The sequence below is a fragment of the Macrotis lagotis genome, chromosome 4 (genome assembly GCF_037893015.1).
Source record: "Macrotis lagotis isolate mMagLag1 chromosome 4, bilby.v1.9.chrom.fasta, whole genome shotgun sequence".
Classification (NCBI taxonomy): domain Eukaryota; kingdom Metazoa; phylum Chordata; class Mammalia; order Peramelemorphia; family Peramelidae; genus Macrotis; species Macrotis lagotis.
Window position 1 is genome coordinate 257,133,959 of NC_133661.1, and position 24,981 is coordinate 257,158,939.

At 34.8% G+C, this 24,981-nt stretch overlaps 1 protein-coding gene across 7 annotated transcripts in view; it reads left to right on the plus strand.

Annotated features, from left to right (window-relative positions):
• KLHL28 (kelch like family member 28) overlaps positions 1-6,261 on the plus strand; it is a 42,528-nt gene extending 36,267 nt beyond the window's left edge. For all 7 annotated transcript variants that reach the window (XM_074235861.1, XM_074235863.1, XM_074235864.1 and 4 more), the window contains 2 exons: positions 2,138-2,346; positions 3,047-6,261. In XM_074235861.1, coding sequence (XP_074091962.1) covers positions 2,138-2,346; positions 3,047-3,210 — 373 coding nt within the window. In that variant the 3' untranslated portion in view covers positions 3,211-6,261. The remainder of the gene's footprint in view (positions 1-2,137; positions 2,347-3,046) is intronic.
• The last annotated feature ends 18,720 nt before the right edge of the window (positions 6,262-24,981 follow it).

The window sequence follows — 24,981 nt, forward strand, 5'->3', positions numbered from 1 at the left end:
ATAAAAATAAAATTAATAAATAATGTTTTGTAAATACTATACATTATATATTCTATAAATAGGGTTCAACTACAGGAAAAATAACATGGCCTGCGAATTCTTAGGATATATCTGCTAAGTGGAGTTATGAAGAGAAGTGGTCATAAATTTTCTGTGGATTTGCTTTTTAAACTTAGGTACCCGAAAAATGGACATAATTCAGTTCATATTATGGCTTTTATATGATATATATTTGATTTATTTTCAAATTAATAAAGTAATAAAAAACTAATTCATAGTAAAAGCTTACATTTTAATATGTTATGTATGCTTTATGTTTTAGTCTTTTGTAATTATTGCATCCAAATTATTGGAATATAAATAAATGGAACTTCACTATCTGCTGAAATATTCATTCAGTAAACATTTATTAAGTACCTATCATGTTTCAAGCACTTTGCTAGGTGTTGAGAATACAAAGGCAAAAATAAAACAATACTTGGTATCTAAGCACTTAGCAGTATACTGATCAGCAGAGATCATTTAGTGAATAAAAAATAGAAATGAATAGTTTGTCATTATAATGAATTAATCCCAAGTTCTAAATATTTCATGAAAATGCGTTCATTATAGATTATATTTATGTTACCTATTAGCAGTGTATTTGTTTTTACTTTTAAAAATGCATATGTAAGGGCGGCTAGGTGGCGTAGTGGATAAAGCACTGGCCTTGGAGTCAGGAGTACCTGGGTTCAAATCCAGTCTCAGACACTTAATAATTACCTAGCTGTGCGGCCTTGGGCAAGCCACTTAACCCCATTTGCCTTGCAAAAACCTAAAAAAAAAATGCATGGAAAAGGTGAAGAGTGATGTGTTTGATGAAACTGAATCTGAAGAAGTATCTGCAGTGCAAACATTTTCAAAAACACCCCACTAGAGTGGCATTTTTTTAGACTTAACCTGTACCCTTTTTTGTTTATCTAATATATATTGTAAGGGAAGACAATCTGTTCAGGCCCTAAATATGAAACACCATATTTTGAAAAACTGTTGTTCTGGAATTATTTTCCAAAGTGAGCATAGTGTGTATTATGAAATAGGGGAATCATTTTTTTTTTTTTTTTTAAGTTTTTGCAAGGCAACGATGTTAAGTGGCTTCCCTAAGACCACACAGGTTGTTGTTGTTATTATCATTATTATTATTATTATTATTATTATTATCTTAGGTTTTTGCAAGGCAAATGGGGTTAAGTGGCTTGCCCAAGGCCGCACAGCTAGGTAATTATTAAGTGTCTGAGACTGGATTTGAACCCAGGTACTCCTGACTCCAAGGCCAGTGCTTTATCCACTAAGCCACCTAGCCGCCCCCCTGCCATTGCCTTTTGACCAATTTTTTTTATCCAGTATACATATTCTTCCACCAAGTCTAATAATGAATTTTAGGACGACTTTTAGAAACTGCCTACTTCTTTGTGCTGTGTCAGAGATAGATTAGCATCAGAAATATCAAAAGAAAATCCTTTAATTACTGTTCCTTTTCTAATTCAGAACATGCCAAAGGTTTTTCTTTAGGGAAAATTTCAGGAAGATCTGGATTGATTTGGACAGTTATATAAAACAACTTACGGGTTCAAATTTCAACCTAGATTTAACACTCACATGCTTAAAGATCATCTATTTTCTTAATTCTAGAGTGGGACTCTTTTTATGTCTATAGCCTCAAGTGTGTACTCAGCTTCAAATCAGATTCCTATGGTGATTCCAAAGTCATCCTTGGCATTAGAATTTAGAAACAGGGCAGTAAACTAATTATAATTACTGAATTTGAGAACACATGAACATAGTTCAATAATATCCCCTTTTCATTTCTTTGCTAGAACTCCATTGTGGTTAGATCTCAAATATATGCCTTTTTGAATAGATAATTTGCTATCTTAATGGCAGAAATATAAAGTTTATTGTTTAGCATGTTAATTGTGTATTTTTAGTTTTAAGTTTTTGCCTAATTTTTGGAATGTGTACAGGGTACAACCTATTTTATTTCTTTATTTTTCTTGTTTACTATATTTTGAATTCTTTACCTGTAATATGCTTTTGCAAGATGTGATGGCATAAAGAGTGTGGAAACTAATGTTCTCTTTTCTGTAAATGTCTGCAGTGTGGAACGTTATGATCCAAGTAAAGACTCTTGGGAAATGGTTGCATCAATGGCAGATAAAAGGATTAACTTTGGTGTTGGTGTTATGCTAGGCTTCCTTTTTGTAGTGGGTGGACATAATGGTGTATCCCATTTATCAAGTATTGAAAGATATGACCCTCATCAAAATCAGTGGACTTTGTGTAGACCAATGAAAGAACCCAGGACAGGTAATAATCAGTATTTTTTTTAATAAATATACATATATATATATATATTATAAAATGTACATCATTATAGAGGTTTTTCTTTTTAGCCTGGACTTGAAATCAGAAAACCACTATATAACCTTGGGCAATTCTTGGGTCCTTGGGTCCTCTTTGAATCTTCCTTTTTTAAGCTCAGGAAAATGAAGTAATTGAACTAATAATCTTTTAGGGTTCCTTCTATAACAACATTTTGTAGTTTGTATAAGTTAACCTTTTTGAACATTTTAATCATAATCATAAACTTTAAATATTGCTTCTCATAGAGTTATGATCCAGAAAAGGATGAACTTGGAAGTTCTTTGGAAGAATCGAATTGGCCTCTATGCCCAAAATAAAATAAAAATCAATGTCGTAGGGTAATCTTATAATTTATTTTTAGCACCAAAAAATAGTAAATTATTAAATGGAAATATACTATTTGAGACTTGATTACAAATAGTTTTTTATAGCATTAATTTTGGGGAAAGCCACAGTTTAAAAGAATAAATGAAGATAAAATTTTTATCATTTGCAAATACACATACATGTGCCTATAATGTATAATCATTGAAGTGTTAAAATAATTTTAGGAATCAAATCTTTTTTTAAATTGAAAAAAAGAGTTGTTTTATAGTTTTATACTTTATTTTTATTTATTTCCCTTGTTTCCCACTTCTCACAGGAGTTGGTGCTGCAGTAATTGATAACTATCTTTATGTGGTTGGTGGTCACTCAGGGTCATCCTATTTGAACACTGTACAGAAATATGACCCTATTGAAAACACATGGCTGGATTCTGCTGGCATGATGTACTGTCGGTGTAATTTTGGATTAACTGCACTTTGAGAAGTGTGAACTCACAGACATAATGTGATGGTGAATCTTGCACTGCATGAAAAGATGCCCAGTTTTTCAAGATCCAGAAGCTGCATACATTTCCTTTTTTTTACTTGGAGTGGCATGAAGACTTAAATAAATTGTATTGGATATTTTAAATTGATAAGTAGTTTTGATTACTCTTAATTACATAGGAACAGAGAGAATAAAAGGAAAAAAAAAGGCCTCTTGCCAATTCAGTGGAGCACTTTTTCCTGAAAGTGACTCGGTACATGATAGCTTGCCATATGTTTATAGGCATATATGTGAGGAGAGCCTATATTTTTCATTTTTTTTTCCTCTCTTTTTCCATGCAGTTTCCTGGAATGGTATAGAAGGGCTTGAGTATTGTAGGAATGCACTATTTGTTGATAATTGTCAAATATGTCATCATAATGGATTGAAACAGTGCTTCATTTTTTTGTTAAAGTTAAATCAAGGGCTGCCTTTTTTCTGTAACTTAAGATTTGTAAATAACAATTGCCACAGTAGGTTGGCTATTCTTCCTGCTAATTGGGTGTTGGGCTGGGTTAATTGGTAAATATTCATTTATATATTTATAAGGCAAATAACTTAATTTGGGGCCATTTAAAAATTTAGCAATTAATTATCACACCATTTTTATGTGGACAGGTTAATGCAGAATTAATTTTTGTTACCCAATTAGGTTTTATTGGGTTTTTTTTTTTTTCACTTCAAGAGGAGCATGGATTAGGAGTTAGTCACATTATTTGTTTCATATTTCTTTAACAGCTCGGCAGATTTCACAGATCACTTCAATGTAAGTATTTGAAATATAAGGACTGCAGCCCAAGTAGATTTTTTTTCATATATTTGTAATAATTTTATTTTTAAAGAATGTATATTTGGTTTTTCAAAGTGTTGAGATATAAAAATGGTGCTAACTGTAGATTCTATGACATGGCTATTACCAATGTTCTTAAGATAGTTCAGTATGTATAACGCATGACATTCAAATAGTATTTTTCTTTTCCTTTTATTTTTTGGCTTGACTCATTTGTGCCTATGATAAATGTCAATATTAATGTATGCAACATTTTGTTACTTCAAAAAAATTAAACATTAGTTTTATGTTCTTTTTTTCTTATAGTTTCTGATAGTGGTCCAACCATTTTTTTCTTGTGATAATCCTTGCCCTTAAAATGGAAATAAATTATAGCAAGTAAAATTTGACAACAGGCAGTTCTATATGACTACATACATAACCTATAAAAGTGAATATTTAACATTATTGAAAAGAACTGGAATTCTAATATGTTTACTTAAATTTGATTTTACTTTGGCTTTTAGCTTCCTAAAATCAGCATTGTTTGCTATTGCCAGATGAAAACTTAATTGAAATAAGCAACTGGATTTATTATAGTGTTTTTTAATTAACTGTTTGTTGGTCTTAAGCAAGGAATCACATTTAACTTGCATTTATTATGATGTTGGTACCTACATTACCAGTTTGGTACTATAGTCACTCTAGCTCCTTTCCCCTTTTCAAATTAATTTCTTCATCTTCTCATTCCTTTTTTTTATTCTTGAAGCCAGTGTATATTTTTACCTCAAAAACTCATCACATACTACATTCTTAAGTGCCATAATGTTCTAAACAATTGTTAAGCCATTTGTAATTATATTTCATATAGGTGAATTTTTAGTATGTATATATAATACATTGTGTTCTTTGAGAAACTAGTTGCAACTAGGCAATCTGCAGTTTTCCTTGTTCTTCCATAAACTTCCAGATGTGAATCTGAATATATATCATAAAACATAGCATCATGTTTCACAGTTATTTGCACAAACTATAAAATCCTGCAAGTGATTTTCCCTTGGCTAATTTAGAATACAACAGGAGCTACAAATAATAAAATTGGCAGGCTAGATATTTTCTGCATTGCTTATTTGAATGAACTAATGTTATATAGCAATAATAGTACTTTATTATTAATTTTATTGTCTGATGATTGAAGAATAGTATACCAGTTAAGATGGGCAAAAATTTTATTTAATGAAAAGCAATTTAATTTGCTTTTGATTTAAAGTTCAATTTATTTTGTTTTTATATAGCCAAATTAAATATGCTATGTTGGAAAGAACTTGTTTATTAAATGACTAATACATTTTTCTTTTATTAGAAGACCAGGGGTATTAAAAAAATTATACAATATAGACTAATCTTTATAATCAATTTTATTATTTAATAGTTTTTTTATGTGCTACCCCCAATTCCCAAAAATAATTAACTGATTTATCAGCTCTAATGAAACATATTTGTTGGTTAGCATCTTTTAGAAATACAATTAGAGATTATCCTTTGAAGATACATGTATGTTTTACATTAACTCAGAAAATGGAGATATAATTCTTCAAAGGTCTATTTGAATTGCCAAAGGTATGTAAGCATTTTAATGTATCCTGGGCATCTATGCATATTTCAGACATTCCACAAATTCTAAATTATCCATGAAGTTTTAATGAATACCTAGAATATCATTCTTTAATAAAGACTGAGTTTAATATCTTTAATCCTTCAAATCTTATTTTTCTTATGTTAGAGATGTGAATATCCTATTTACTTAATTTGTAGATAATTTGTGATTGTTTGGGCAGAAATTTAATGTTGAGCTAAATAAAAAAAAAGTAGGAAAGGATTTATCCATTTTTGAAAACCAGTTTGAAATTAGTGATATTAAGCTAGTCAAGTCAGATATGTAAATTGTTTCCATTAATACTAAACAAATTTTGTTTTATAGACCCTGGAAGTCACTATTCATTGTCTTTTGGATATAGTGATAGAATTTAAGTGATTTTCAATGTATCATAGAGAATTGATACCTAGCAAAACTTCTTTTATACTTAACTAATTTGTTATATAATATGAAGTGACAGTAGCAAATGCTAGAAATGGTGTGAGATATGAAAAATGTTTAGTTAAGTGTGATTCTAGGACCTTTCTTTTACTTCAGCAACTTAAAATAATTATGTAGCCTAATTGCCAAATTAGAGTACCTACATAAGCAAATCTTTATGGACATCCTAAATGTTATAAGTATCAAAAAGTCATAGTTAACAAAAAATATGGATGTTTTAGGATACAAAATTGCTTAGAATTGGATGATTTAATTCTAAAAGAAAAAATAAAGGTACAATAATTAGAATAAAACAGTACAAAATTTTGATGGCATATGAGATTGTGGCTAACATTGACTATATGGTTAGAGAAGAGATTACATAGATTTGTAGTGTCATGTTTACTTTGTTTTCTTTTGAAATGCTGTTGTCTAGTTCACCCAAGTGCTCATTTTTAGGAAAACTAGATAAGTTCAATAAACTTGCTGTGACTTCTATTAACCTGTCTTCTTTCTGAAAGTTAAGGTATTCAAATAAAATGTCAATGTTGAATTAACATCCAGTTCTAATTCTTAACCACTCCATTTTTTTCCTTTTGTAAAAGCACTTTAAATAATTATGGTTACTCTGTGGCTCAAGATACATTGAATTTTCACTTAAAACATATTGATTCATTATTAAGATATATTATCCTTGAATGAGTGAGAGATGCAATAGGTTTACAAATTTTCTGACTGGTTTGCTTTTAGAAACAAATTAAAATCCAGTTTACATTTCTACAGAGAGAAAAATCATGTTAAACATGTCTTTTTATTACATGTAACATTTAACTGTAGGTAATTTATTGTAACTTTTGTCAGGTTAACATTTGTAAGCTCCATTCATTGTTTAAAATACTAAGCAAAAAGTTCCAAGTTTGCCTTAAATTTCTAGTGAAGTTAAATTAAAGAACTGGATGATAATGCCTATATTTTTGCCTTACAAGTTGTGCTGTATTTTAACCCAAGATGACTTTAATTTTTACAGGATCCTGAAACTTTGTAGATACAGAATACTAATACTTTTAAGTTATAATATAAGGAGATTGATGTGGCTGTGGTTCAGATTGTTTTAATGTATTTGTTATGTATTTCACCTCTGTGTATGTATTTTTTTAGCAACAGGGTTTTATTTTGTTTTGGTTTACATAATAAAGTGGCATTTAATTTACTTTCTATTATAAAAGAACTGTTGAACATTCTTTTGGTTTTGGTTCACCTTTCTTAAAGTATTTTGTGTGTGCTGTTGTCTTAATAATATGTAATAATTACTGTTGTATTTCACTTAATGTAAAACATTTAAAATAAATCTAAAAAGCACGTTTATATCTGTGATTGGTAAGTGGTAAATGAACAGCTTTTATACTGCTTATTTGTGCATAATACGTAGTCAATGTTGGGACTTTGTGCTGTAGTAGAAATTGATATGGTAGAGCTTTCTGGAGTGAAAATCAGGAAATTTGAATTTCAATACCAACTCTAGCATTAACTTGCTGTGGTGTAGTAAGCCATTTATCCCCAGGGCTTTATTTTATCTTCTATAAAAATAAAAGGATTGAGTGGGTAATTTTAAGATTCACATTGTTTAAATCTACATTTGATGATTATAAAATTATGACAACTGGAATATAAAAAAATTCTCTTGTGGTCCACTGGAAATCTCACTGGACCTAGACCTGGATTCAGATGTTGTCTGAGCTCCATGTTACTTATTAGATGGGGGCATTACTTTATCCTCTTTTAGTTTTATTATCTATAAAATGAGGAAGTTGAACCAGATATCTTCAGTAATACCGTTTTGCTCTAACTCTATGATCCTATAAAATTAAATTTAATTCTGATATACATAGATATTCAAATTATCTAATAGCCACTGTCAATCAATTAAGGAGTATTTTTGAAAGCCTACCTAATAGTATGGGGGCTATAAAGTATAAAAGATGATATCTACCATCAAGAAACTTAGAGTCCATCAGAGAAGATAAAACACATTAAATTATAGCCAGTTATAAAAAAGAGTTGAAAAGTACCCCTATGAGTATTCTAGACAGTAAATATTAAAGTGTTCAGGGGAAGAAGAGATCATTTCCAACTCAGGTGGATTGAGGAAAGTTATAAGAAGGAGGTTTAAGTTATGCATTGGTTTTAATTTCTATTGTTTAAGTAACGGATAGAGGTTAGCCAAGTAGGAGAAAGGAATTCAGGTTAGAATAAATAGAGTAAATAAAGAAATGGACAAAGTGCAAATGTGAGTACAGGGTAGAGTTGAAAGCTGCTATATGTAGCATTGTCATTTTGTCATTAACAGTGGATCTTGGACTCATTCCTTTTTAATCCTGCTCTGGATTTTTTATTCCAGTTGTTACCACTGGAATCCCCTGCCTTACCTATCCTCTTATCTTCCTTGACATTACAAGCAAGGCAAGTTTTCAGTTGAGGATGAAGGATAGGCAGTAAAGGGTGATCGATGTTATACTACAATAGCTTTTTTCAGAATACCTAGTTTATGGGCACTAGAAAAAAATGGAAGTTTGGTTGCTTGAGTTCTTTTGGACTATGAATTCAGGAAATTCCTGGAAAACTTGGAACACTTTCCTGCTCTACCAAGTTACCCATTTCACTCTAGCTGCCCCCAGAAATGCTAACCAGATGGAAAGAAAAATGGAAAGAGCACTAGAATTACACCTGGGTTCAAATCCCATGTGGTAATACCTGTAAGACTTTTTAGCAAGTTATTTAACTTTCCTGACCCTCAGTTTCCTCATCTGTAAAGTGGAGGCATTAAAACTAGATGACCTTTGAGCTCCATTATATATATCTGTGAATCATTCTTCCTATTTCTCATATTAAATTCTATTACTTCTGGGAATTGAGCTGAGTTTCTAAGTGAAGGGGAGATAAAAACCAAGCTTTTATTCTCCTTCCCCCTCACCTCTCCACCATTAAAAACAAAAAGAATCCTGCAAATAACTCAGAAGCATATCAGTCTAAATTCTGATCAGGAAGTCCAAGAAAAAAAAATATCATTTTTCTAGCCCAGGGTAGCATGGTGGCACAGTATTCTGTGGACCCTGGGGATCTCATCTGATCAGGAGCATAGTGCATAGAGCATTCCAAGTCAGGATTGACTGTGCACCAAGCAAGGAGTCCTCAGATCCTATAAAGAAGGGGTCTAAACTTGTACAGAATGCAGGAACATGTACCTGCTTATAGTTCTGTAATTCACTACCCATTTGTGATTCATAGAATCAAGAGTGGAGAGAAGATTCATTCTGTGCTTAGGGATAGCATTTCCGTAATAAGGAACAATCTCAGGTTGTCCATGCAAAGAGCAAGTTCAGAAGCAAACAATAGTAGTGAAAGTGTCTCAATTATAGCTTTTGTAGACCTATCCCTACAGAGGAATAGTCAGGGAAGGAATTCCAGACCAGAGCAGAACCTACAATATTGTCTCTAAACTAGCAGAACTTCCTAGATGGCAGATGGGGTGATTGAGGCCAGCAACATTCTATTGTGGCTCTGACCCAAAGTAGGTCAGAAATTTGCAGAGCTCATATATTTAGCCTAGCATCAGATCAATAAAAAGCTTGCCAAGTCCTCAAGCTGAGCTGTCCCTGAAATCCTGGAATAACACTCAGATCAATAGCATTATCAGCCCAAACATTGCTTCCAGAAGTGTGCAGGACCTGGCCCTGAAAAAAAGACCCAAGTTAGGAGTAGATTAGAAGAATGAAGAGGGGGGAAGAAAAAAACTTATGGGGATAGATCATTCTGACCCTCAAGATACAAACCCAAAAGAGTGACTCTAAAGCTTAGACAAGCACAATTTGAGCATAAATTCAACTAGAATTACATGAAGTAAGAATTAAAAAGAATAAAAAACTTCTATACATGAAATATGAAAAATAGGGAAGGAAATGAGAGATATGTAAAAAAGAATGGGAGGGGTGGCTGGGTGGCACACTGGATTAGAGCACGTGCACTGGATTAGAGCACTGGCCCTGGAGTCATGAGGACCTGAGTTCAAATCCAGCCTCAGACACTTAATAATTTACTAGCTGTGTGGTCTTGCACAAGCCACTTAACCCCATTGCCTTGCCCAAAAAACCCAAACCCATTAAAAAAGAACAGGAAAGGGAATTAATAACTTGGTGTTGAGATGCAAAACCTTTCCCAAACTCTGAAAAGTAGAATGGAACAAATAGAAGTATTTTCATGATATGATAAGAAATACTGAGGAAAAACAGTGAAAATATAAAGTATCATAATAGCAATAACTGACCTAGAAAAGTAAGGAGAGAAAAATTTTAAGAATCATTGAACAATCCAAAATGAAAGTCACATCCAGATGAAGAGCTTAGACATCATCTTTTAAGAAATCTTAAAACTGTCCATAGAGGTTAAAAAACCAGTCACCTTCCTTTTTATCTTTTGTTTTGTTTTTGCAAGGCAACAGAATTAAGTGGTCAAGATCACACAGCTAGGTGATGATTGTCTGAAGCCAGATTTGGAACTCAGGTCGTCCTGATTCCAGGGGCAGTGTTCTATCAGCTGCCCCCTTCACCAGTCACCCTCTAAAAGTAACTCCTTGGGAATACAAAAGCCAAAATTCATAGCTTCCATGTCAAAGGAAAAACATGCTGCAAATAATTGATAAAATTTATTAAATGCCTGCTTTGTGCAAGGTACTGTACTAAGTATTGGGAATACAAAAAGAGTCCAAAGACAATCTCTGCTTTCAAGGAGCTTGTAGTCTAATGGAGTGTACAGTGTATGGAATCAGAATTCAGGTACAAAGGAACCATAGAATAGCACACGTGATTTTTTTTTTTAGCCACCCCTATAAAGGAGCAGAGAACTAGGAATACTATATTCCAAAAGAGAAATGACATAAGCTCACAACAAAGAAAAACTCACCAGCAAAATTGAGTACTATGCTTCAAGGGGAGAAAAATTGCCTTTTAAAGAAAGAAGACTTCTATGCATTCTTCATGAAAAGATTAGAGCCATATCAAAATTTTTAAAGTGCAAACAAGGAGTCATTTGAAACATAAAAAGATAAACATGAATAAAGACTCATAAGGTACTGAACAAATAGGCTACTTATATTTTGATATGGGCAGATGAACCCCAACATCAAGTTTCATAGAGGGAACTTAGAAGAGTAGGGAGTGTAAAAATAGAAAGATGAATACACTAGGACAGGAAAGATGAAGGTTTATGCCTTTTTTTTCTTTTAAGCAGACTGTGAAAGTAGATATTTGCAAAGTAGAAGAGATAAGGAAAGTGGCCGACACATGAACCTTATTCTCATCTGAACAGGTGAAAGGCAGGGGAGAAAAACATGGACAGAATTGGGCACAGACATACATTAAATTCAACAGAGAAGTAGGGAGAGGAGAAAAGGGAGATTTAGAAGGAAAGCTGTAACTATTGTTCATCATTCATTTTTGGAGAGGGCCAGTGACATCAAAGGTGACATCTTGACTTATGTATGAAGTAGATTTAAATGAGACAGAGTTGCACAGTCTTCAGTCTCTTCCTGAGTCATCAAAGTCCAATGTCAGGACAAAAGTTAAGGTGACTGGTGATGGCCTGGGATGCAGTGGATGATCTTGGTGTCTTCACTACATGACTAAGCCCTGTCTTCATGGCCTTTGGAATAAATTGTTCATATCTGGGGAAGTCATCACATGCTTGAGGTACATCTTCCTAACTTCCCTGAGTTTGAGGTCTGCCAGTTGCCCTCAACTTGGTTTAATCCAGGTTTGTTGAGATGGTTTGCCAAAGTGTGGCTGCTGCACATGCTGCAGCTCCTTGGAGCCATAGGTGAGAGTTGGGTAAAGGTCAACACTAAAGGTGGATGAGCAGCCCTGAAAAGAGCAAAAAGCCAAAGGCACTAGTCTTCTCAATATTTCTCTAACCTTCAAATTATCATGTATATTTTTTATTTATTCACTTTATATTTAATATATATTTTATAAGTACTTGCATGCAAGGACTTCATTCTTTGTTTTCCTAGAACAATGCTTGGTATATGGAAGATATTTAAATAATTGCTGATTTATGGGTAGGAGGTTGCTACAATGATAAAGGCCTGAGCAGGGGCAGCTAGGTGGTGCAGTGGATAAAGCACCAGCCCTGGAGTCAGGAGGATCTGAGTTCAAATTTGAACACTCAATAATTACCTAGCTGTGTGACCTTGGACAGGTCACTTAACCCCATTGCCTTCCAAAAAAGTAAAAAATAAAGGCCTGAAGTAAGGTAGCTTTGCACAAGGAGCGAAAGGGTGGATAAGAGGGGTAATTTGTGAAAAAGGAGAATGAGGGTAATGCCTAGGTTTTAAAGCTGGAGACCGTAAAGTTGAGGAGTGCTCACTCCTGACACACTCGTTTTTTGACTTAGCCAAGTTACTTAATCTCTCAGTACTCTAGACAATTCTCAAAATTATAAATTACAAAGAAGGTGCGTATCTACGATGGTGGAGGGAGTTTATTTACCATTATCATCAATCCTATTCCTATTTCTATTCAAAAAAAAATCTTGGTAGTATTAAAAAATTGCTGCCCAATTTAAGTTCACAAGAGACTTTAAGCAGCAAACAGAATCATCAGTGACACTGTTCTGTATAGAACTATACAAATAATAACTGATTACATGACTATATCTGCCTAAATGCATAGGTCTCAAAATACAGTATTTCTCTTAGTTGTTCCAGCCTCAAAAAAAGGGGGGTAAGGGGAGGATGGGGAGAAATTTGTTACAAGTGAAAGTGACTTCATTTGAGGAGTTTTAAATATTTAAAGAAGTTTTTAGAAATCATTATCCTGTATGCTTCCATATTTACTTCAACATGTACTTTTCTAAAAATAAAGACTGACTCTAATTTCCAATTGAAAAGAAAAAGTGGTATATAAAAATAATACATTATTCCCATCTTCCCCTCAATTTCTGGTCACATGTTCTTTAAAAACTTTATCTTAAACTTATTTTCACATGCCATCAAAATGTCCTGACATGAATTTTAGAAGATCCTTTACAACAGTTTGGGAAAAGAAAATGGAAATGACACTTTTCCCTAAAGGAAAGAAAATGATCAAAATTCAACTAAAGATACAAACTATTCTCTACATTTCAAAGACAGCCAAATAACTTAATTTTGCTTTAGAGTTACTGGACAAAAACCTTTTTGATTAACATAATTTCTTTTTATAGTAGCATCCTTTATTTTTGATTGTATAGATCTTTAACTTTAATTTTTTATGGCTGTTAAACACAAAAACCTTCCTTGTCACAGTAAATGCTCAAAAAATAGGTGATCTGGGAAAAAAATCTAATCCTAATTAGGATATCCTCCAGGAAGGAGTATACATAGGGATGTCTACTACACAGTAATTATACCAACCACTGCTTAAATGTCAGCCACAAAACACACACACAAACACATGTGCAAGCTCACAGATTAAGTGAAGAATTTGACCAAAACTAAGTTCTAGGGATGTACAAAAATGTGTAATTTTTTTTGAGGTGGCAAAGAAATGGAAAATATTGAGGAGGTGCCAAATAATTGGGGAATTAATTGAGAAAGTTATGGTATTATATAATGGAATGGTTTCAGAGAAACCCTTATTATTTCATATTAACTGGTCTAGACTGAAGTGAACAGAACAGACCAACAGTTCATACAATACCAATATGGTAAAGAAAAACAACTTTGAAAGACTTAGGAACTCTGATCTACTTAATAGCTACTCATAATTTCAGAGGACTAATGATGAACATGAAAACCAATTCCTGACAAAGATGTAAAAGACTCAGGATAAAGAGACTTCAAAAAAAAAAACAAACCATGGCCAGGGTAGAAATTTGTTTTACTTGATTGTAAGTGTAACCAGGGTTTTGTGTTTCTTTTGTTTCCATTGAAGAAGTGTTGGGATGGGAGGGAGGGAAAACAAATTTTTGCTGATTGAAAAAAATGTATTAAAAGAAAAATTCTAGGTTACTATTACCCCAAATCTCTGCTTGGGACAACCATGGCAAAAATATCTTTAAATCTAATCCTGCAGTTAGGAAAACTTCACCAGATGAAATCTTGCCTTTTAGGATGTAGAGTTGTACTGTTGCAGTGGGGGTGGGGGGGTGGAGTGTGATTTTAGGCAGTTATTAGTAATAACTAGAATTTCATCATCTCTGAATATCAGTATTCAACTAGTATTAGTATGGTTAATATTAGTAAATATTAAATGGTTTTAAAGTGTCACTTATAACATCAATCGTTATATTTTTCCATCTTCATAATTTACTATGCATGTAATATTTGTTACAGCATTTGTTTGCCAGGCACTGTGGTAGGCAATGGGGTTATGAAGACAAGAACACATCCCTGACCTCAAGGAACTGATATTCTATTAAAGAGAAACCACTTGGATACAGAGTAAATATACATAAAAACCCATTCACATCTGGGAGAGGGGACATTGGATAGGCTTTATACAAGCATCACCAGCTTTAAGGAAAGTTAGAAGTTAGAAAGATAGAAATGAGAGGGGAATGCATTTCAGACAGAGGAAATGGGAACCACCTAAACTCTTGATCAGGATAGGAACTTGATCCATCTTGAGCTTTAGAAAGTCTCTTTGGAAACTGTCAAGAAGGTGGATTGAAGAAGTAAGACTAGAAGAAGGAAAATAGACCATATAAAAGATAATAAGGGTCACTTTATACTAAGATGTTCCCCTAAGAGTGCAGAGAAAGGTGTTTATGTAATAGATGTTATGGATGTATAAAGTAAAAGATTTGGCAACTGATTCAGTATGGAATTCTGAGAAAGAAAGATAAGGTGATAATTACTAGAAAGTCTTGAACCGAAGATGACTAATGCCCTCAATAAAATTAGGGAAATAATGAAGAGGGGAGGGGTTTCTGGAGAAAGATGAGAGTTTCATATTTTCCATGTTGAGCTTAAGTGGCCTGTATTTAGAAATATTTAACAAGTAGTGATATGGTGATTAGAGCTCAGGAGAAGGACTATATGGGAAGATGGTGACAAGAACGGATCATCTCATAAATCTTCAAAACTAAGGACTCTAAATTTTAGAGAGACAGAACCTAAAAAGGGACCCAGTGAGGCAGTTCTCCTACTCAAGGTAACCTGGAAAAGAGCAGAAAAGCTCTGCTCCCTGGGGTCGGAGGGGTGGCCTGCCAGAGCGAAAGAGCTTCAGCTTCCTGGAGGTAGCCCCAGGGCACTGGGAGCCATGGCTCACAGCAGCGGGGGAGTTTCCTGAGCTACGCCCCAGGGAGCATGGGGTGCCAGTTGGGGGAACAGCAGGAGACCTCTGCCAGAGGGAGCACGTGAAGCCCAGCCCTCAGGGCACACAGAGAGAAGCAGCTTGGCCAAGGCAATCCAGATCCAGAAACCAGAAGCAGGCGGAGCTGGTAAGCAGGAGCCCCCAGAGCAAGAGCCCATTGATCCTAGGGAGGGGAGTGAAGAGAGAGAGACTGCAGAGCTCTGTCCTCTGCCTCTGGAATAGGACTCTGGGGCTCTGACCACATTCAGATCCTGATCACAGTCTAGGCCCCCCCATAGAACAGCAGGGCCTCCCCACCTCGGCCTGTGGCAGAGTGGGGAGCTTATGGTCATTCACAGACCAGGAGGGAGGACAGAGCCTCACACACTGAGACCCTTGTGGGAGTGTCCCCAAAACTCAGGAAGCACCCCAAAACCAGGCCCAGGCTGGGAAAATGAGCAAGCAGAGAAATAAAAGGAACACCATTGAGAAATATTTTGCATATGAGCCCAAGAAGGATCAAAATACTCAGTCTGAAGATGAGGAAGCACAAGCTCCTGCATCTAAAGACTCCAAGAAAAACAGAAATTGGGCTCAGGCTATGATAGAGCTCAAAAAAGGCTTTGAAAATCAAATGAGGGAGTTAGAAGAAAAACTGGGAAAAGAAATGAGAGATAATGCAGGAAAAACATGAAAATGAAGTCAGCAGCTTAGTCAAGGAAATCCAAAAAAATGCTAAAGAAAATAGCATGCTTAAAAACCAGCTTAGGTCAAATGGATAAAACAATTCCGAGAAGAATGCTTTAAAAAGCAGAATTGGCCAGATGGAAAAAGAGACAAGAAAGCTCTCTGAGGAAAACAAATCCTTCAGACAAAGAATAGAACTCAGGGAGATTGATAAATTTATGAGAAATCAGGACTCAAAAGAATGAAAAACTAGATGAAAATGTGAAACATCTCATTGAAAAAACAACTGATATGGAAAACAGATTTAGGAAAGATAATCTAAAAATTACTGGAATACCTGAAAGTCATGATCCGGAAAAGAGCCTTGACATCATTTTCAGAGAATTACTACAGGAAAATTGCCCTGATATCCTAGAAGCAGAGGGCAAAATAGAAATGGAGAGAATCCACTGATCTCCCTGAGAAAGAGATCCAAAAAACAAACAAACCAACCCCAGGAATATTATAGCCAAGTTTCAGAATTCCCAAAACAAAGAGAAAATATTACAAGCAGCCAGAAGGACATAGTTCAGATACTGTGGAGCTGCAGTCAGGATCACACAGGACTTAGCAGCAACTACATTAAAAGCTTGTAGGGCTTGGAATATAATATATCAGAAGGCAAAAGAGCTTAGAATGCAACTGAGAATCAACTACCCAGCAAGGCTGAATGTCCTCTTCCAGGGAAAAAGATGGACTTTCAATGAACCAGGGGAATTTCAAATGTTCCTTTTGGAATGGCCAGAGCTGAACAGAAGGTTTGATCTTCAGATACAGGACTCAGGTGAAGCATGGAGATTGGAGGAGAGGGGGAAAATATGAGGGACTTAATGATGAACTGTATATATTCCTGCATAGAAAAATGACACTGATAATACTCATATGAACTTTCTCAGTTAATAGAGCAAGTAGAGGGAGCTTTTATGGTTGAAGCACAGGAGAAAGCTAAATTCAAAGATAAAATATGGTGTAAAAATGGAGTCAATAGAAAAAAGGGAGGAGAAAGAAAAAGGAGAGGGGGAATAGGCTAAGACATTTCATATAATAAGATTTTTCTTTATTACAATGAGCTATTGCAGTGATATGGAAGGGGAGAGGCAAGGGGGAATGAGGGAACCTTTGCTCTCATCAGAGGTGGCTAGGAGAGGAAACAGCATATGGGGTATAGACATCTGGAGTAAGAAGGGGGGGGGAAGGGGGAAGGGGGCATGCGAGTGATGGAGCAGAGGATGGACCATGGTGGTGGAGAGTGGTCAGATATAACACATTTTCTTCTTGCAAGGAGCTAGGATTAGATAGCCTGTCCAGGACCATAGGGCCAGGTAGATGCTGGGCCTAAGGGATGGTATGGGGGCTCAGGGCCTCTTGGCCCCAGGACCAGGGATCTGTCTGCTGCACCACTCAGCTACCCTACAGCAGGGTCAGAGTGAAAGGAGAGAAAAAATAAAGCACATGGTAGTGGAGAAATACGAAAGGAAGGAGTTGCGATCAGCAATGACAATGGTGAAAAAAAATGGAAGTAACTTTTGTGATGGACTTATAAAGAAAGTGATCCACCTGTGACAGAGTTGGTGGTGTTGGAACAAAGACTGAAGCACATTTTTTATTATTTTGGGGGGGGTGCAGGGCAAATGGGGCTGGGTGGCCTGCCTGGGGCCACATATCGTTGGGTGTCTGAAGCTGGATTTGGACCTGGGTGCTCCTGGCTCAAGGGCCAATGCTCTGTCTGCCACCCAGCCACCCCTACTATTATTAATATTTTATTTTGGGTCTATTTTTTTTTCTTTTTTTGGTTTTTTGCAGGGCAGTGGGGTTTGGGTGGTTTGCATGTCATACAGCTGGGTGATTGTTGGGTGTACCAGGCTGGATGTGGGCTTGGGTACTCATGGCTCCCGAGCTGGTGCTCTGTCCACTGCGACACCTGGCCATACCTACAATTGTTACTATTTTTTTTAATTTTAATTTTTTCTTTCCCCTTTACTTTATCGCGCAAGGGAGTCTATATTTTGTGGGGATGGGGTATTTTGTTTACTCTTAAAGAAAAATATTTTAGTAATGTATAAAAAATTATTTGTACAAAATGAGAGTAAATATTAAATATATAAAAAAGACTGGGTCTGGGAGTTATTTGCATAAAGATGATCGTTTGAGCCAAGAAAATATATAGAACAAAAAAAAATGGGTTCAGGTCAAGGATACTAGGATTAAAATGGCAGAGCATAAATACTGATAAAGCAAAGGAAAAGAAGGATTGACCAGAGATTAGGAAAAAAGTAAGGTCATGAAATCCCAGGGAGGAGAAAGTTTTCAAAGAGAGAAGCTTGTCAACAGTGTCAGAGGTGACAGCAAGCTTGGAAAAGTTGATGAATAAGAAGATTGGTTGTATTGGAGAGAACAGTTTGAGTCAAATGGTGGGGACAGAAATCATACTACAAAGAATTAAGAAGTGAGAAGAGGAAGTACTCACCACGGGGATGGAGGGAGGGGAAGAGGACAAAACATTGGTGGTAAGCAGAAAGCAAACTGAGCAGTTCCTTAGATAATAATACATAATAATATTTCGTAATACAATACAATAATACTTCATAATAAAATATTTCTCTAGGTAATCTACTTCAAATACCAAAACTGAAGGCCAGGACTTGACAGTAAAAAAAAATCATCTGGTATGTAGACTCATTGCAAACACATATTCAAGGATTTAGATTTTGAATTAAAGTTGTTAAAATTATTTTATTATTTTAAAAAATATGTTGGGGTGGCGCAGTGGACAGAGCACCAGCCCTGGAGTCAGGAGACCTGAAATCAAATCCAGTCTCAAACACTTAATAATTACTTAGCTGTGTGACCTTGGGCAAGTCACTTAACCCTGTTGGCTTTGTTTAAAAAAAAAAAGGTGTTGGGGCAGCTAGGTGGCACAGTGAATAGAGCACCAGCCTTGGAATCAGGAGTACCTGGGTTCAAATCCGACCTCAGACACTTGGATAATTACCTAGCCGTGTGGCCTTGGGCAAGCCACTTAACCCCATTGCCTTGAAAAATCTAAAAAAAAAAACCTGTCAATAAAGCATTTTAGATGTGTGTGGAACAGAATAAAATTCCACTGGAGAGAAAAATTCCTTAAAAAAGACTAAGCCAAATGGCAAAAGCAGTCCCCCCAAAAAAACTAATGAGAAGAATGCATTAAAAGCAGAATTGGTCAAATAGGAAAAGAGGCACAAAAATTCACTAAAAATCCTTAAAAAGTAGAATTGAACAAATGAAAGGGGCGTATAAAAACTCACTGAAGAAAATAATTCTTTAAAAATAAGAATTGAGGGGTGGCTAGTTGGCACAGCGGATAGAGCACCGGCAATGGAGTCAGGAGTACCTGAGTTCAAATTCAGCCTCAGACACATCATAATTACCTAGCTGGTACCTGGCCTTGGGCAAGCCACTTAACCCCATTGCCTTGCAAAAACTAAAACAAAACAAAACAAAAAACCCCCCTAAAAACTAAAACAAAACAAGAATTGAGCAAATAGAACAAATGACTTTATGAGAAATCAAGAAATAAAGCAAAAGCAAAATAATTTTTTAAAAAAATAGACAATGTGAAATATCTCATTGGAAAAACAATTGACTTGGAAAACATTCAGGAGAGATCATTTAAAAATTAATGGACTAGGGGGCAGCTAGGTGGCGTAGTAGATAAAGCACCGGCCCTGGAGCCAGAAGTACCTGGGTTCAAATCCGGTCTCAGATACTTAATAATTACTTAGCTATGTGGCCTTGGGCAAGTCACTTAACCCCATCTGCCTTACGAAAAAAAATTAAAAAAAATTAATGGACTACCTGAAAGCTGTGATTTCAGAAATTTCCAGAAATTATCATAGAAAATTGCCCTAATATTCTAGAATCAGAAGGTTAAATAGAAATTGAAAGAATCAACTGACCATCTTCTAAAAGAGATCCCAAAATGAAAACTCCCAGGTATATTAAAGTCAAATTCTAGAGTTTCCTGCTCAGGAAGAAAATTTTGCAAGCAGCCAGAAGGAAACAATTCTAGTTTCATGGAGTTATGATAATATAAGATTTAGCAGTTTTTCATTAAAGGATCAGAGTACTTTGAACAGAGAGCAAGGGAGCTAGGATTACAACCAGTATCATCTACTCAGCAAAACTGAGTATAATCCTTCAGAGGAAAAAAAAAATTTTCAATTAAATAGAGAACTTTCAAGCATTTGATTTTTTTAAACATCAGACCTAGTTTAGTTTATAGTTTAGGGAACTCTTAGAGAGAAGGCAACTCCTTCTATCAATGTGGATCATCTCCATTCTTACAATTTATAAGGTTTTAAGATCTTTTAACTTATTTTCTCCAGTTACCTGCAATTACTCTACATTCATCCTTTTGCAAGCTTTCGAGTTCCACATTTTTCTATCACTCTCCCTTCCCGCCCCATCCCCATTGCAGTGAAACAATCTTATATGTTATTCATATACAATTGTATTTGGCCTATTTCCATGTTAGTCAAGCTGTAAAGGTGGAATTAGAACTAAGGGGGAAAATCATGAAAGAAAAAAAACAAAAGATTAAAATTTGTATGCTTTACACTCAAATTCCATAGGTTTTTTCCCTCAAGATGAGGGTATATTTTCTGTAACAGGTCTTTCAATATTGTCCTTGATCACTGAATTGCTGAAACTGTGTCCATCATATTTGATCATCTCACAATGTTACTATTAATATACATATTGTTCTCCTGATTCTGCCCACTTCATTCAGCATCAGCTCATGGAAGTCTTCCCAGACTTTTCTAAAGTTTAGCTGCTTATAATTTCTTTCAGAACAATAATACTTTTATCATCTTCATCCCTTCCTCAATTGATAAGCATCCCCTCAATTTTTAATTCTTTGCCACTACAAAAACAGCTGATATATTTTTGTACAAATGGGTCTCTTCCCCTTTATTATATTCTCTTTGGGATATATATTTAGTAGTAGTAATGCTGGATCAAAGGTTATGCAGTTTTATTGCCCTTTGCAAACAATTCCAAATTGCTCTCCAGAATGGTTTTATCAGTTCATATAAATAATTAAAAAAAATTACGGGAGGCAGGGCACCAGCCCCAGAGTCAGGAGGACCTGAGTTCAAATCAGATCTTAGACACTTAATAATTACCTAGCTGTGGGGGCGGCTAGGTGGCGTAGTAGATAAAGCACTGGCCTTGGAGTCAGGAGTACCTGGATTCAAATCCGGTCTCAGACACTTAGTAATTACCTAGCTGTGTGGCCTTGGGCAAGCCACTTAACCCCATTGCCTTGAAAAATCTAAAAAAAAATAATAATAATAATAATTACCTAACTGTGTGACCTTGGGCAAGTCAAAAATAATAAATAAAAATAATTAAAAAATAATTATTGGACTACTTCAAGGTCATATTAAAAAAATAGCCTGGACATCATATTTCATGAAATGTACCCTTCACAGCTTAAAATTAAAAGATAAAAGAGAAAGTGAAAGAATCCAGAAATCACATTCTGAAAGAGATCCCAAACTGAAAACTCCCAGGAATATTATAGTCAAATTCCAGAACTCCCATATCAATGACCAAATATTTCAAGTAGCCAGAAAGAAACAATTAAGTTATCAGAGAGCTGCTGTCAGGATAACATAAACAGGTTCTATATTAATGGATGGGAGGGCTTGGAATATGATATTCCAGAAAGCAAAGGAGATGGAATTTCTACTAAGAATAATCTATTCAGGATAATTGGGATAATCCTTGGAGGGGAAAAAAGATATTTAATGAAAAAGAGGACTTTTCAAGCATTGCTGAAAAAAGAAACTAACAATGAATAAAAATTTGACTTTCTTAACAGAAGCTTTGAGAAGCATGAAAAGATAAACATAAAAAAGAAGAAATCATAAGAGTCAATAAGGTTAAACTGCTTGAATTTCTCCATGGGAAAATGATACTTCTAACTCCTAAGAATGTTATAATTACTAGAACAGTTAGGAGTATACATAGAGGGCACAAGTATGAGATGATTATGATGGGATGATTTAAAAAAACCTAAGGGATGAAAAAGAGAGATGCACTGGAAGAAGAGAAAGACAGAATAATGTAAATCATCTCACGTAAAAGAAGTGTAAAAAGGAAAATTACAGTGGGTGGGACAATGGGGCAAGAGTGGCAAGTAATTAGAACTGGTTCAAAGAATACTCAGGTATAAAGAAATCAGGTATAGAAATCTTGCACTACAGAGAGGTAGGAAAAGGTTAAATGAAGGGTAGAAGAAGACTTGGAAGGATAGATTTGGGGAGGCAAAACAGTCTTGCAAAAGGACAAGAGAGAGAAGAGATGGGGAGGAGAATAAATGTGGGAAAATGGTATGAAGAGAAATACAGTTTTGTTATCATAACTATGAATGTGAGAGAGCAGATAGAAGAATGGATTAAAAACCAGAATCCTAAAATTATGTTGTTTACAAGAAACAAACACTCTTGAAACAGAAACACACCACATGTGAGTAAAATATAAGGTGCCCTAGCAGAATCTATTATGCTTCAACTGTTGTAAAAAAAAAAAAAAGTTGGGGTAGGAATTATGATCTCAAACAATCCAAAAGGGAAAAAATAGATCTAATTAGAAGACATAAGCAGGGAAACTCATTTTGCTAAAGCATACAAAAGACATCTGGCACTGGCCCTTAAGTCAGGAGGACCTGAATTCAAATCCAGCCTCAGACAAGTAGCTGTGTGATCTTGGGCAAATTGCTTGACCCCAGTGCCATTTCCAGGAGGCCTGATTCATATTTGGCCAATGAACCCAGATGGTTCCAGAGGATAAAAGTGAGGCTGGTGACTTAGCAAAGTCCTCCCCCCAACTCAAATCCAATTCATACGCATGTCATAGCATCACCTTCCTGATGTCATATTCTTCTTCCAAAACAAAGAACAAACAACAACCAAGGTTGGAATACTACTACTTACAAAGCACACAAAATACTTACAAAATTAATTATTTCAAAGAAGTACTATTAATACTAAATATATATGCACAAATGACTTAGCATTCAAGTGCTTAAAGGAAAAATGAGCTAGAGGAAATGATTTAAGAAAAATAAATCATAGTTCTCTCACAACATAACATGGAGCTGTGTTTAGCATGATTATACATGTATAGCCCATGTTGAATTGCTTTCTATTGGGGGGAGAGGGGAGGAAAATGAGAAACAAAAAAATGTAAAACTCAATACCTTACATAAAAATGATTATTGAAAATTACCATTCTATATAGTTGAAAAATAAAATATTTTTTTAAAATGAATCAAAGGAGGAAATAGTAAAACAATATTCAAACTTTACTCTTAGAACTAGATAAATCTTACCAAAAAACTGACAAGAAGTTATGGGGATGAAATAAAATTATAGAAAAGTTAGATATGATAGACTTCTGTAAAATATTGAATGGAAATATAAAGAATGCATATATTCTTTAGTATTAATTAGTATTAATAGTACTTCTTTGAAATTATTTTGTAAGTATTTTGTGTACTTTGTAAGTAGTAGTATTCCAACCTTGGTTGTTGTTTGTTCTTTGTTTTGGAAGAAGAACATGACATCAGTAAGGTGATGCTATGACATGCGTATGAATTGGATTTGAGTTGGGGAGAGGAGTTTGTGCTAAGTCACCAGCCTCACTTTATCCTCTGGAACCTAGTACCTGTATAAGTATTACATGTATTACACATGTATTATGGCATAAAAAACCCTCACAACGAATTCAGAAATATTAAATGCATCTTTTTCAAATCATAATGTAATAAAATTATATTCAATAAAGGGCTTGTGAAAACATAGACTAAAAGTTAATTGGAAACTAATTTAATCCTAAAGAATGCATCAGGGAAAGAACAAATCATAAAAACAATCATTTTTTTTTTGCAAGGCAAATGGGGTTAAGTGGCTTGCCCAAGGCCACACAGCTAGGTAATTATTAAATGTCTGAGACAGGATTTGAACCCAGGTACTCCTGACTCCAAGGCCGGTACTTTATCCACTATGCCACCTAGCCGCCCCTAAAACAATCATTTCAATAGGGACAGCAATGATGTTGTACCAAAATTTACAGGATGCAGTCGTGGTACCAAGGGGGAAATGTATATCTCTAAATACATCAATAAAAGAGAGAAAGAGTAAATTGATTAACCAGGCATACAAAATCCCCAATTAAACACCAAATTGGAAATCCTGAAAAGCAGTTCGAAGTTGAAAGGAAGAAAACCACTGGACTAACAAAACTAGGAACAGATTTTCTGGAAAAATGATCAATAAAATAATTTGATTAAAAACAAAGACAAAACTAAACTGCCAGTATTAAATTACCACCAAAGAATAGGAAATTATATCACTCACTGGAACCTATTTTGTCCAATTACATGCCAATAAATCTGATAACCAAAGTGAAATGGATGGATATTTATAAAAATACAATTTGCCCAATTAAACTGATTAGAATACTTAAATAACTATGTTAAAAAATTAGTTTAACAAGCCATCGCTGAATTCCCAAGAAAAAATCTCCAGGACCAGATGAATTCACAAGTGAAATCTACCAGACATTTAAAGAGCCATTAATTTCAATACCATATAAGCTATTTTGGAAAAGGCAAAGAAGTCCTCCTAAATTACTTTTATGACACAAATATGGGAGCTGATACCTAAACCAAGAAGTGCAAATACAGAGAAAGAACACTATAGACCAATATCCTCAATGAATATTGATAAAAAATTTTAAATAAAAGACTAGCAAGTAGATTATAGCAGTATATCAAAGAT